We start from the raw sequence: 12,927 nt of genomic DNA on the forward strand, positions 1-12,927 counted from the left end.
AGTGGAGTTCCAGGTTCCTGGCGTGAGTAAGCCTGGTCAGCCTTGGCAGTTGCAGGCATTTGGGTAGTGAACCAGCAGATGGAAATGTTCTCTCTCTCTCTCTCTCTCTCGCTCTCACTCTCACTCTCGCTCTCCCACTCTGCCTTTCAAATAAATAAATCTTTATACAAAGCAGCTTATTAGTCAGTTTTTGCTGGTAGCCATCTTGGGGACATTATAGAATTAACCTGACACAGAAAGTGGGGCTGAGCTGAGAGAGAAGTAGAGAAATGAAGCTAGAGCCCTAATGATTGGTTTTATTTATTCTAAGTTTTTCGATCTGGACCATTTCATTTAAGATACTTTAAATTGATTTTTTTCCTATTTATTTTGTAACCCAAGTAGCTTTTCTATTAACCTATACACATCATCATCATCATCCTCTCTCTCTCTCTCAAAGATTTTATTTATTTATTTGAAAGGCAGAGCTACAGAGAAGCAGAAGCAGAGAGAGGTCTTCCATCCACTGGTTCACTCCCCAGCTGGCCGCAACAGCCAAAGCTGCACCAATCTGAAACCAGGAGCCAGGAGTTTCCTCCGGGTCTTCCCATGCAGGGGCAGAGGCCCAAGGACTTGGGCCATCTTCTGCTGCTTTCTCAGGCCATAGCAGAGAGCTGGATAGGAAGAGAGGTAGCTAGGACTCAAACCGGCACCTCTATGGGATCCCAGCACTGCAGGTGGCGGCCGTACCCTCTACGCCACAGTGCTGGCCCCCACATAATCTCCTAAATGAATCTTTAAGTTATCAGGGCCATGGCCACAGCCCTACTTCAGAATCTCATAATTACTGGTTGAGAGAACTGCAACAGATTTCTAACTGGCACCTCCTTTCAGTTTCTTCTTATCTTAATTCACCTTCCATATTGCTTCTAGAATGTTCTTCTCAGGCATCTCTGCTGCTACACTCATGGCACTAATGGTTCCATGTGTCATGAATAAAGGCTAATGGATGCAAATTCATTAAATGAGTTTCAACACTGGAGTCCTTTTGTTCCGCTTATGTAGGTAACAAATGCTCTCCTCTAGCTCTCCAGTCTTTGCCAGAGTTAATATTCCAGCCTAGGGCATCCCTGTCAGTCCCTCTATCTCCTCCATGGGAGGACCACTTTTCCTTCAAGATCCAGCTGTAAGCTCATCTGTTCTAACAAGCCATCTTAGGGCTCCCCGGCCGATGGCATTTACGGGCTATAGTCTCATGACACGCCTTTACTCAGTGCTGGTTCTCGGCTCCATGCATGTGACAGAAGTGCTGGTGATTTACCTGTTCCTGCCCTTCCCAGTGGAATGTGAATGTTGGGAGCGCAGGGACCCTTATTTTTCATCTCAAATTCCTCATCAACCCTTGCACGGTGTTTTTCACAAACTACTCGATGTCATATGTCCTACGGTGAGCTGACTAGAGAGGATGCTCCTTTAGGGAGGGAGATGGGTACAAAGTTTGAAACGTTAGGTGGAGTGGGGTGGGAAGGCAGTTTTTTGAGGATTTTAAGAACCAGATTAGAGGTATAGGCTCTATTGTTTTATGACACCCTGGAATAGGTGAAAGTTTCTCTCTGTTTTCCAAAATTCTTTTATTCTTTCTTTCTCAACCTTTTACCTTTTGCATCGTCTCCTCACTGGCGGAGGGGGAGATGACTGTTGTGTTTGAAACATCATGCAGTTTGAGAAGGAATGGAATGAAAAGGCGATTGGCTTTCTTTTCTCTCCTCCATGGTGAGCACAAAATATTCACCCCTGCTGGCAAAGCAGCTTGAATGATGGTTTTAAACATTTTTAATGATAACTAACATACTATACACATACTACACTCTATATTGTATAAGTGAAACAAGAGCTTTATATATATACAGGTAGAGTTATAAAGTGAGAGAGAAAGAGACAGAGAGAAAGGTCTTCCTTCCGTTGGTTCACTCCCCAAATGGCTGCCACAGCTGGTGCTGCACTAATCCAAAGCCAGGAGCCAGGTGCTTCTTCCTGGTCTCCCATGAGGGTGCAGGGCCCAAGCACTTGGGCCATCCTCCACTGCCCTCCAAGGCCACAGCAGAGAGCTGGACTGGAAGAAGAGCAACCAGGACAGAATCTAGCACCTGCCCATATGGGATGCCAGTGCCGCAGGCAGAGGATTAACCAAGTGAGCCACGGCACCGGCCCCTATTTTATTTTTATTTGAAAAGTGGAGTTACACAGAGAGCAAGGGAGAGAAAGAGAGATCTTCCATCTGCTGTTTCACTCCCCAAATTGCTGCAACAGCCATAGCTGGGCCAGGCTGAAGCCAGGAACAGAGCTTCTTCAGGGTCTCCCACATGGGTGCAGGGGTCCAAGCACTTGGGTAGTCCTCTGCTGCTTTCCCAGGCACATTAGCACGAAGCTGGATTGGAAGTGCAGGAGCCAGGACTCAAACTGGTGCCCATATGGGATGTCAGTGTTGCAGGCCATGGCTTAACCCGCTGCACCACAATGCAGGCTCCTATGTAGTTTCTTAATGAGCATTGTGACTGGCTGCTAGAAATTCTTCTCTCTTGTGCTTTAATGGACAGTAGAGGAGAAACATCTGAACCTGAGTCAGACTCACACAGCCTTAAAACTTTTACAGAAAATTAAGTCCTCCAGGGCCAATGTTGTGGCATAGCAGGTAAAGCCACTGCAACTGATCCTGGCAGCCCATATAGGTGCCAATTGGAATTCTGGCTGCTTAACCTGCTAAGCCACAACGCTGGCCCAAAACAGGACGTTTGTGATACAATTTGTTAAAATGTATGTGAAGGGGGAGGGCTGGCACTGTGGTGCAGCAGGTTGAATCTCTGGTCTGCAGTGCCGGCATCCCATATGGGTGCCGGTTCAAGACCTGGCTGCTCCACTTCCAATCCAACTCTCTGCTATGGCCTGGTAAAGCAGTGGAAGATGACCCAAGTTCCTGGGCCCTTGCATCCATATAGGAGACCCAGAAGAAGCTCCTGGTTCCTGGCTTCAGATTGATTCAGCTCTGGCTATTTCGGCCATCTAGGAAGTAAACCAGCAGATAAAAGACCTTTCTCTCTCTCTGCCTTTGCCTCTCTGTAACTCTGCCATTCAAATAAATAAATAAATCTTTTTTAAAAAGTATGTTGGTACTTTCTGTGTTTTCTATTTCATTTCAAATAAGCAAACAAAAAATTGGTTTGAATCAATTTCATGATCATTAAAGAGTTGAGGTTTGCAATTTGAAAATGTGATACTAAAGCACATGTATTCTAATTACCAGGTCAAAATTATTGAAAGAGCATTAATAAGTGCTTTTGCTAATAACATGGCTAATATTGTTATATTTAATCTGGCATAATAATTCTGTGACTAATCACTATATTTGTTTTATGAAAGAGAAAACTGAGGCTTGGTGGTTCAGCAAATTACCCAAGGGCACACAGTGATAAGATGGCAGAGTTGAAACTTAGCTAGACCATGCTAGTTCTCCCAGCTCAGGGATATACGCCATGTGTCTGCTAGCAGCAGGAAGAGCTGCATGTGTGTAACTTTAAGCTTGCAGCCCACTCAGGAGAGAACAAGACCACCATGGCACAGAGAACATTACCTCTATCACCACTTTATTTCTTCTCTGGAACTCTATTCTTTCTTGAGTCTCTCGCTCTACAAGTCCTTCAAAAAAAAAAAAATGGCAAAGCCCTTAAAATAGAACACTCAGATTGTAACAGAGAAAACAGTTTTATGATTAGGAGGAAACTTCTAGAAGGCTGGCGCTAAATCTTTTGAGTCTTCTTTAGATTACCAAAACTTCATGGACCCTAAGAATGAAAAATCACCACAGAGTTTTTATTTTTTCCCTTTCATTTTCCCAAACTCCCAAAATATCTAAAAGTAGGCAAACTATAAATTCTGCTCTTTTGTGGCTAGGCCCAATAAGGAAGGTTTATTAGCTAACACATCATTCTACTGCATACAACTTGATTTCCAAAATTACCTAATTTTCTGCATCATTCGTGGAGGAATACTTCAGTTCCACCAACAGTCAGTCATGCACCAGGCACTGTCCTGGATCTTTAGGATACGAAGACCTGTTCCTCACCTTTATATGGCAACATGTGCTGAAAAGAGAGAACATGACAGCCCAATAATTGGGCACAGTGGTATCGATGCAGAAATAACAGTACAAGATGTCTAGGAAAGACAGAGGATTGACTCATAATCCTGGCAAAGCCGAATTTTTACTTTTCCTACTTTTAGATGTTTTGGGGGATTGAGGAAAGGAAAGAGAAAAAATAAACCGTTGACAATCTTTCATTCTTAGTGTCCGTGAAGTCATGTTAATTTAAACAGACTCAGGAGATTTAGTGCCAGTCTCAAAGAAGGTTCCTCTTAGTCATAAAACTGTTTTCTCCATTTCAGTTTGAGTGTTCTATTTTAAGGGGCTTGCCAGTTTTTGAAGGACTTGCAGAATGGGAGACTAAAGAAGGAATAGATTTCCAGAGAAGACATGAAGTTGTTGGGCAGAGAGCATTTTGTCTGTGCCCTGGTGGTCTTGTCCTCCCTTGTGTGTGCAGCAAGTTTAAAGTTTGACACAGGCAGATCTTCCCTGCGGTTGGCCATGACACATGGCACGGGTCACTGAGCTGTAGGCAGAAATACACCTGTGTTTAAATTCCAGTTCTGCCATGTAGTAGCTGTGTGACCTTGGACTATTTGCTGGACCTACAAGCTTCGGTCTCCTCCTCCATACAGTGTTAAAATATAACAACAGCATCTTGAATTGTATTTGTAATAATGAGGAAGTCGTCCTCATAGCTTGGTATATTAAGGAAATTATCCTGGATCTCTATGTAGGGTCTAGGATTCAGGTGACAGGATACAAATGGCCCCTTGCAAATCCAGCAACAGTTATTAAATTGCAATCATGCCAAAATGTAACTTTAAAAAAAATTGAGTTGAAAAATATAAAAGTTGTACTCTTCAGCATGCAGTGTGCATCTTGAGGAGAAAGACAGTTTCTTCATTTATTTATTGCAGAAACAGTTCCAGGACACCTAGCATGTGCCAGGCACTGTGGCAGGTGTGAACCAGTTTCATAGAGTCCCTGCATCCTGGAGTCCTCAAAAGGATGGCAGATAGGTCACATAAAAGGAAATGCATCACCACAAAGATTGTATGTGGGAAAAGTGCCACTAATGACATCAAGCTGATGTTGTGGCAGAGAATAATAGGATGGACGCTTACATTAGACAGAAGAGTGAGGAAACCTGTTAGGACAAGGTGATGTTTGAGACCAGAAGGATGACATGGACACCGTCTTGTAAACAACCAGGCAGAGAATCAAGGTACTGGTAAACACAGAGGTGCAGGACCGGCCCTGTGACGTGGAGGGTAAGGCCACCGCCTACAGGGCTGACATCCCATATGAGGGCTGGTTCAAGTCCCAGCTGCTCTACTTCTGACCCAGCTCTCTGCTATGTTGTGGGAAAGCAGTAGAAGTGACCCAAGTCCTTGGGCCCCTGCCCCCTTTTGGGAGACCAGGAAGAAACTCCAGGCTTCTGATCGGTGCAGTTCCGGCCATTGCAGCCATCTGGGGAGTGAACCAGCAGATGGAAGACCTCTCTCTCTGCCTCTCTGTAACTCTGCCTTTCAAATAAATAAATCTTAAAAAAAAAAAAAAGAAACAAACAAACGAAAAAACAAAACCAGAGAGGTCCTGGTGCAGGTAGGACTGCTCATGGGTCACAAAGCTCTGAATTTCTTCCACCTACACTGGCTGGAGTCCCTCCTCTTGTGTTTTGCTGGCTGCTGCCTTTCTGACTTAGTCTTATAGTATGAGTAGGGCTCCAGATTGAGGCCCTGTATAGTTATATTCACTTGATATTGCAGCCTAAAAAGATGCTGGGACAGCCCTCCCTTTTGCACACGTCTGCCACAGCCTGCATCTTACTTGCTGTGACTTAGCCATTCAATCAACACTGCCCTTGACATTTATACCATTCTGATTTCTTCGCCTACTTTTTTATTTTTGGCCTCAGGTCCTTAGTGAAGAGCTGCTGACATAAAATAGATGTTCAAAAATTACTTGATGATTTTTTGGATGAATTTCTTTAGAGCATCAGAGAGCTGATTTTTTGTTTGTGGCTTGCTTTTGGATTTAACCTAGGCAGGACTCGGGGAGAGGAAACTGGATGGGCTTTTGAGGAGAATGGTGTGGTGCCTGGATTGGCACTCAGTTGCAGAAGGGCTGCTTCTGGCTATACCACTCATTGGTGACATGATTTTGCATAAGTCATCCACTTGAGCCTTGACATCCTCAACTGAGAATGCAGGTTTTGGTACTAATATGTTTCAATGACTTTTTTTCCCTTAAGGATTCACAGGGTATCACTCTTTGCTACCCCTTCTGTAATCCCATGAACTCAGTTTATGCAATAATGATGCCTTCCTTGATAGGTTTTTAATTTTCAAAGCTCTTTCATACACTTTCTCATTTGGTTTTAACCAGTCATAAAAGGTGTGTAAGAAATGTATATTTTTTTAAACATCTGAGATGTGAAACTTGCCCAAAATCAAGAAAAGAAAGTAACATTTGTGTGCACCTTACTGACTGTAGGTGGCAGAATGAATTAGATAGGCTCTCTGCCATGTAGGAAGGAAATCGGTTGTTTCTCCTCTAGAACAGCGTCTATATATCTATCTATATATATATAGATATATAGATATATAGATGCTAGCAATGGTTTTGGCAACATTGAAATTTTTAAAGTACTTTTTTCTTGTTAAATACTTGAGCTGTAGAATCAGAAATGTACTCAGGTGAGCTCAGCTGGGGAAGGGGAACACTGCAGGAGCTAGCTGGCTCACAGTAATTGGGAAAATATCTGCAGGCATTTCTTCCTAGAACTTGTTTGCTTGCTGTTCTCCAACTCCCAAGACCTTCTCTCTTATCTGAAGAGCAGTTTCCTCTGCTTACTCATAGTTCTTGTTTCCCTAATAGCCGTGGCTGTCACATGGTGTGGCTTCCTGGCACTGGCATCGGCCACCTGATTCCAAGACATGTCCAATCCATCACTCACCATAGACCAATGTCCATCTCTTCCTCCTATCACTCCTGTGGTCCAATCTGCTGGGGCTGGAAGGCAGGATAGGAAGGAGATGTGCGGCAACACATCAAGTTCTACCTTGCTATGGACTAAGTGTTAGGGCCCTCCTCCGTGCCCCCATTCATATGCTGAAGCCCTAACTTCCTGGTAGCAGGAAATGGGGTCTCTGGGAGGAAGTTGGTTTGAGATGAAGTCATGAGGGTGAAGCCCCCATGATGACATTAATATTCTTACAAGATGAGAGACCTGAGTGCTCTCTGTTTCTCCCATGTGAAGATAAAGTGAGAAGTCAGTCAAATGCAAGTCAAGAAGAGAGTACTTCCCAGAACCCAACCACACCAGCCTTTGATCTCAGACTCCCCAGCCTCCAGGACTATGAAAATAAATGTCTGCTCTTTCAGTCACCCAGTGTATGGTGTTCTGTTACAGCAGCCCCAGCTGACTGGGGCATACCTCTCTGTCAGCATCCAGACAGGTTACAAGGCAGGGGAATCTGTAGATGAAACAAGGCACTCCAAAACATATCTGGTACTTTTTTTTTTTTTTTAATTTAAATTTCACAGGGTCCTTTTAAGGCTCTCTAAAAAGCCTCCAGTCCCCACATGTATATTAGAAAGTATCTATTCTCTGACAGCTCAAGAAAAGAACAAAGCCCACATTTATTCCTTAATTTAAAAGAGAAGTGTAGTTACATGGCTGATTGTGGGGTCAAAAAATCAGTCATTGAGTAAAAAGTTACTAGACTGGTAATTGGGAATCCTTAGACCCAAAACCTGATCCTGCCACTGATTTCTCGGTAGAATCATTTATTGCCTTTGAAATTCAGAGGAAGGGGGAATCTTAAAAACCTAAAAGTGAAAAGGGACTTCATGGGATTATCTAATCTATACTCTGCATTTTACAGCAAAAGTCATTGACATTGAGCCTTAGGTCACAGAGCTGATTAGAGGTAGAGCCAAGGGAACTTTTCTCTCAAGCCAACATTTGTGATCTTTTCATCACATCATTTTAGTAGGGTCTGCAGAGAGGTTTTATGTGGAGAACCACAGATAATGCTTGTGATAACACGGAGTCAAGTGGTACCTAAATGTAAAATACTATTTTAAGATGAGAACATGGAATCTTCACAACGTGTGAATGGAGAGGAAAACAATCTGCAAATGCCCTAATTCTTTTTCTGTAAAAACTTACACATAAAGAAAAGATCCTGAAAATTGATCTCAACTGTTATTGCCACACATTTTTGACATAATTGGAGATTAGGATGTTCCCATTGACAGATGGCATGAAGGAACGTGGAAGTTAAAGTGGACTCTGATGACAGACTGCCTGGTTTCAGAGATGGGCTCCTTCATAATAGTGATGGTTGTGACTTCAGCAAGTTTGTCTCAGTTACTAAACTGCTGCCTTGGGTCAAGCTACTCCATTTTACTTGGTTCTGTTTTTCTTAATGTTAAGAGAGTAGTTACCCCCTTCACAGAGTCATTCTCAGGATTAAAATGGCCAATATTTATGAAATTCTTAGCACAATGTTTGGCACACGTGAAACACAGTCTCTGTTACTTGTTATTACTGGCTTTTTCCTGTTGGGAGACATAAAGACTATTCTATTAAAATAAGGAATGCTCCATTTAAAGTTCTGTTGGCTAGATTAGAGATATTAGTTCATCAAGCTGTTAGAGATGGAAAGAAATCTATTTTTTAGTAAGTGGCAAGTTTTAAAGTTTTATTTTTTTATTTTTAAAGATTAATTTATTTGAAAAGCAGAGTTAGAAAGTCAAGGAGACACAAATATCTTCCACCGGCTGGTTCACTCCACGAATGGCTTCAAAGGATGGGTTTGGGGCAACCCAAGATAGAAGCCTGGCCCTCCATCCCAGTTTCCCACATTGCTATTGGGGCCCAAGTAGTTGAGTCTTCTGTGGCTGCCTTCCCAGGAGCATTCGTAAGGAGCTGTATTAGAAGTGGTAGCTTAACCCACTGCCCCACAACCACGGCCTTTTGTTTTGGTGTTCAAGGTTTGCTTATTTCCTCGACAGAGAGCGTGAGCCCAGCTGTGGTTCACTCCCTACAGGGCCCCAACGGAAGGGGCAGGACAAGCCCAAACCAGCAACCAGCAACTCCATCTGGGTCTCTGGACCATCTTGGCTGCTTTCCCAGGAGCCTCAGCAGGGAGCTGGGTCGGAAGTGGAGCAGCCAGTGTTGGGAAGTGCTCTGAAATGGGATGTCCACGTCGCCGGCAGTGGCTTAACCACTGCGCCGCAGGGTATGCCTGTACATACTGAAGTGATTCCAGCGTTATCCACGTCCTGTGCAAAATTCGTAAAGTGGGCTTTGCTATTTGCGTCTGACCAGAAAACAACCTCCAGAAGGTAACTGCTTGGCCAGAACTGTCAGTTGAGTCAGTCATGCCTTGTGGTATAAAGTCGATCTGAGTGTACAAAGCAATCAATCAATGTCTTCTCCAAGTGACCACTTCCCGGACTGACCAAGTTCTCACGCCTATAGAAAGTGGGGGCGGGGGCGGCGGCGGCCGGGAGGGACCCCTTGCCGCTCGAGCCTCGCCACGGAACCCGCTCCACACCGCAGAAGATCCCGGGCTCGGGTTTGCGGTTGGGGAGGCCGCCGCGGCCTCTACCGAGCCTTCCTCAGGTTGGGGGGGGGGGGGGTCGGGGGATTTGATTCCCCCGCGTTAAGTCTGTGGAGTTTAATTCGTGTATTTATTCAGGAACTACACTTTCGTGTCAAAGAGCAGGGACGGCCAAGGAACCGGAGCAGGACGAAGCGCGCGCAGGAGGGCCAGGCCGGCCGTCGACGCCGGCACCGAGCACTCTCTGCGCCGCTCCACGCGCGACGGACCCCGTCGCCCGCCGGCGCTCCCGGAGGAGGCGTGGCCGGCGCGCGCCGCCATCTTGGCGGCCTCTCTAGGCCATCTGTTTACCACTCTATGGTCGCCCGCTCCCGCCCCGCCCCTCCCCAGTCATTGTCTGGAGGAGCAGCCGCGGCCGCAGCGCCTTCTCTTTATAAGCCCGCAGTGCCCGGATGTGAATGGATTACAATGTATCTTTCAGGGAAACCTATTATTATCAATGTGACTCCACGGGGGAGTCAATGGTGATGAGGAGGAGGAGGAGGATGATGATGAGACACCTCTAAACTTGGAGCAAGTTTAAGACTTTCTAAGAGGAGAAGAAAAAACACCCACCAACGAGATTTGTTTGAGGAACAATTCTAACTACCCAGTGTTGATTTTTTTTTATAAACCATAAGAAAAAGTTGTTGGATTTTTTTTTAATGAATTCTTTTTTTGGGGAGGGCATTTTGTTGCAGTTTTATGGTGGAAAATGCAAAAAGCAGAGCCAGGTGCATGATCCTGTAATCTGTGGATATCCCTGGAGCAGGACTGAGTACCAGTTAAAATACTTTTTTGGGGGATACACATGTGAGATACTAAGTACTTGCAGAAGATTTTTGTCTCTCTTTTTAAAGTCTTTTTCCTTGGAATATTGTGAACATATTTGTGGCCACTTAAGGTAACGTTACTATTTGCTGTCAGAGTAAACTGTTTGTAATTGAATTGAATTTTTAAAATGTCGATCCCAGTGTTTTATGAAAACAAAAGGAACAACCTATGGAATAATCGCCAGTGGGAAAAAGTGTGTGCATGCATCTTGTGTGTGTGCTCGCTCCTCTAGCGATTCCAGGGTGTGTGGAGTGTGCTAGCACACGTTGGAATAACTATGTTGCATAGGCTGGATAAAGCACGCTTGTTACTACCAGACGATAGGACGGTGAAGCTGGATTTTTATCCTGAAAAGTGATGTGGAAAAGTATGTTTTAGGAGCATGCAGGGCCTATGATGTGAAATGTGGAATTAAAAAACAGCGCGGGCGAATGGGGACTTCGCGTGCCTAGGAACTCAAGTGTGAAAACAAAACAACATCCATCCCCCCAAATTGCCTTTTTTTTTTTTCCTCTTCTTGCGAAGTTTTTAGCCGTACTATTCTGTGAGTCCAAAGAGAGGGGGAATAGAGTGGGCAGTGCAGGGCTCGCCCCCGACGCAGAACTACCCGGACGGAGGTCTCCCCGGCCAAATGCGGCTGGGTTTCTCTGTGGAAAGGGAAAATACGGTTGCTCTTGGCAAAGTCTTTTCGCATCACGTGTATCGCAGCCTGGTATAAACTTGCTTTGCCGTGTGTGGCCGTGCGAGCGCGAGGGGACGGGAGTGGGGGCGAGGGCGGGATGTGAACTCGAACACATTTCAAAGTGGCTCCGAGGGATGGAACGGGCCAGCGCCGACCTGGGCAGGCTGCAGACCGTAACCGAAAAATGAGGTGCTCCGCGAATTTTCGTTCGTGTTTTTTGGCGAGGCGGGGGAGGCGCTGAGCCGCCCCCCGGCCCCGGGGGTGGGGGGCCGCGTCCCGACCCCGAGCGAGCCCGCGTCGCCCCGCCGGAGCCCCCCCACCCATTTCTTTGCTGAACTTGCAATTCCGTGCGCCTCGGCGTGTTTCCCCCTCCCCCCCTGCGCTCGTCCCCTCCCCTCCCCGGAGAAGAGAGTTGGTGTTAAGAGTCAGGGATCTTGGCTGTGCGCGCGCGGATCGGTAGTGGCGGCGGCGGCGGAGGCGCGGGAGCCGGCGAGCGGGCGCAGCGGCCGGGCGGGCTCAGACATGAACGCCGCCGCGGCGCCGGCGGTGCACCGGGAGCCCCTTCTCGCGCGCGGCCGGTAGGTACGGGCGCCGGCCGGGCTCGGCGGGCGGATGCCCGGGGCGGCGCGGGGCTCGGGCGCGGGCTCGGCGGCCCCCACGCGGCTCCGCGCCTCCCGCGCCGCGGGCGCCCGGCTCCCGGCGCGCCGGGCAGAGACTCCCCTTCCCCTCCCGCCCCCGCGCCGCCGCCCCCGCCCCCCTCCCCGGCGGTGCCCACTCGCGGGGGGCCGAGGACTTTGCCAAGGGCCTGACTTTAATTTTTTACAGCCCTTTCTTTCACAAATGAGGGTGCTGGACGACAGGGGGGGACCCGAGCCTGCGCTCCGCCCGCCCCCGCCGCCGGCCCTGTCACCCCTCCCCCTGGGGACGTGCTCGCCCCGCGGGGACGCTCGTCCGCAATTTCTTCGGAGCGACTTGGAGACGCGCAGGGGAGCGGCGCGCGGGGTGCGAGCGCCAGCAGTGCCGGGGGGTGGGGTGCGGGTGGGGGAAAGTTGAGCCCGGGCCGTCCCGAGTAGTTTCTCTTTGCTCTGGGATCCATTCATTTCTCGCTCTACCTCCTGTTGCATAAAAGGATGCGCTCACGAGCGGCTTTCTTTCTTTTCTTTCTTTCTTTTTTTTTTTTTTTTTTTTTTTTCCCTTCCTGGATTTGGTTTTCTAGTGGATGTTACCAGTTTGATCGTCTCTCTGGAAATACAGTATCGCTTTTTTTTTTTTTTTTTTTTTTGCTATTGCTGCCTGTTCCATCTTAAAACAAAAACAAAACCCAGCAACAACTCTCCCATCCCTCCCCCCTCCCACCACCTTAATCCCACCCGCCCCTACATCTCCCACCCCCCACACCCCAGTCTCCAAAAATCCGATTGTGTTTTCTCCAAGGATTGGGACTGGATTTTCTGATTGCGGTTATTTCCATGTTTCTAGGTTTGTGTGATTTTGCTAAAATGCATCACCAACAGCGAATGGCTGCCTTAGGGACGGACAAAGAGCTGAGTGATTTACTGGATTTCAGTGCGGTAAGAAAGATTGGTGGAAACTCAAAACACCCAAACACTTCAGCTAGAAACCAGTAGTCGTCTAAAGGACAGTGTAATTTTTAATGGACTGAATCCTTGGTAAAT

General features: G+C 46.9%; 1 protein-coding gene across 36 annotated transcripts in view; it reads left to right on the forward strand.

Annotated features, from left to right (window-relative positions):
• The first annotated feature begins 10,069 nt into the window (after positions 1–10,069).
• The window catches only part of TCF4 (transcription factor 4), a 386,580-nt gene continuing 383,722 nt past the window's right edge, over positions 10,070–12,927 (forward strand). For 6 of the 36 annotated variants that reach the window (XM_070050151.2, XM_070050147.2, XM_070050156.2 and 3 more), the window contains exon 1: positions 10,082–10,639. Coding sequence is in view for 24 of the 36 variants with exons in the window: in XM_070050130.2 (XP_069906231.1) it covers positions 12,751–12,822 (72 nt within the window). In the remaining 12 variants the exon portion in view is untranslated. Of the gene's footprint in view, positions 10,640–11,099; positions 11,830–12,730; positions 12,823–12,927 lie in introns of those variants that run through there. The other 30 variants (XM_070050128.2, XM_070050136.2, XM_070050132.2 and 27 more) reach the window with 13 other exon arrangements.

The sequence above is a fragment of the Oryctolagus cuniculus genome, chromosome 10, assembly GCF_051225735.1.
Source record: "Oryctolagus cuniculus isolate XC-2025 breed Fujian yellow rabbit chromosome 10, ASM5122573v1, whole genome shotgun sequence".
NCBI lineage: Eukaryota > Metazoa > Chordata > Mammalia > Lagomorpha > Leporidae > Oryctolagus > Oryctolagus cuniculus.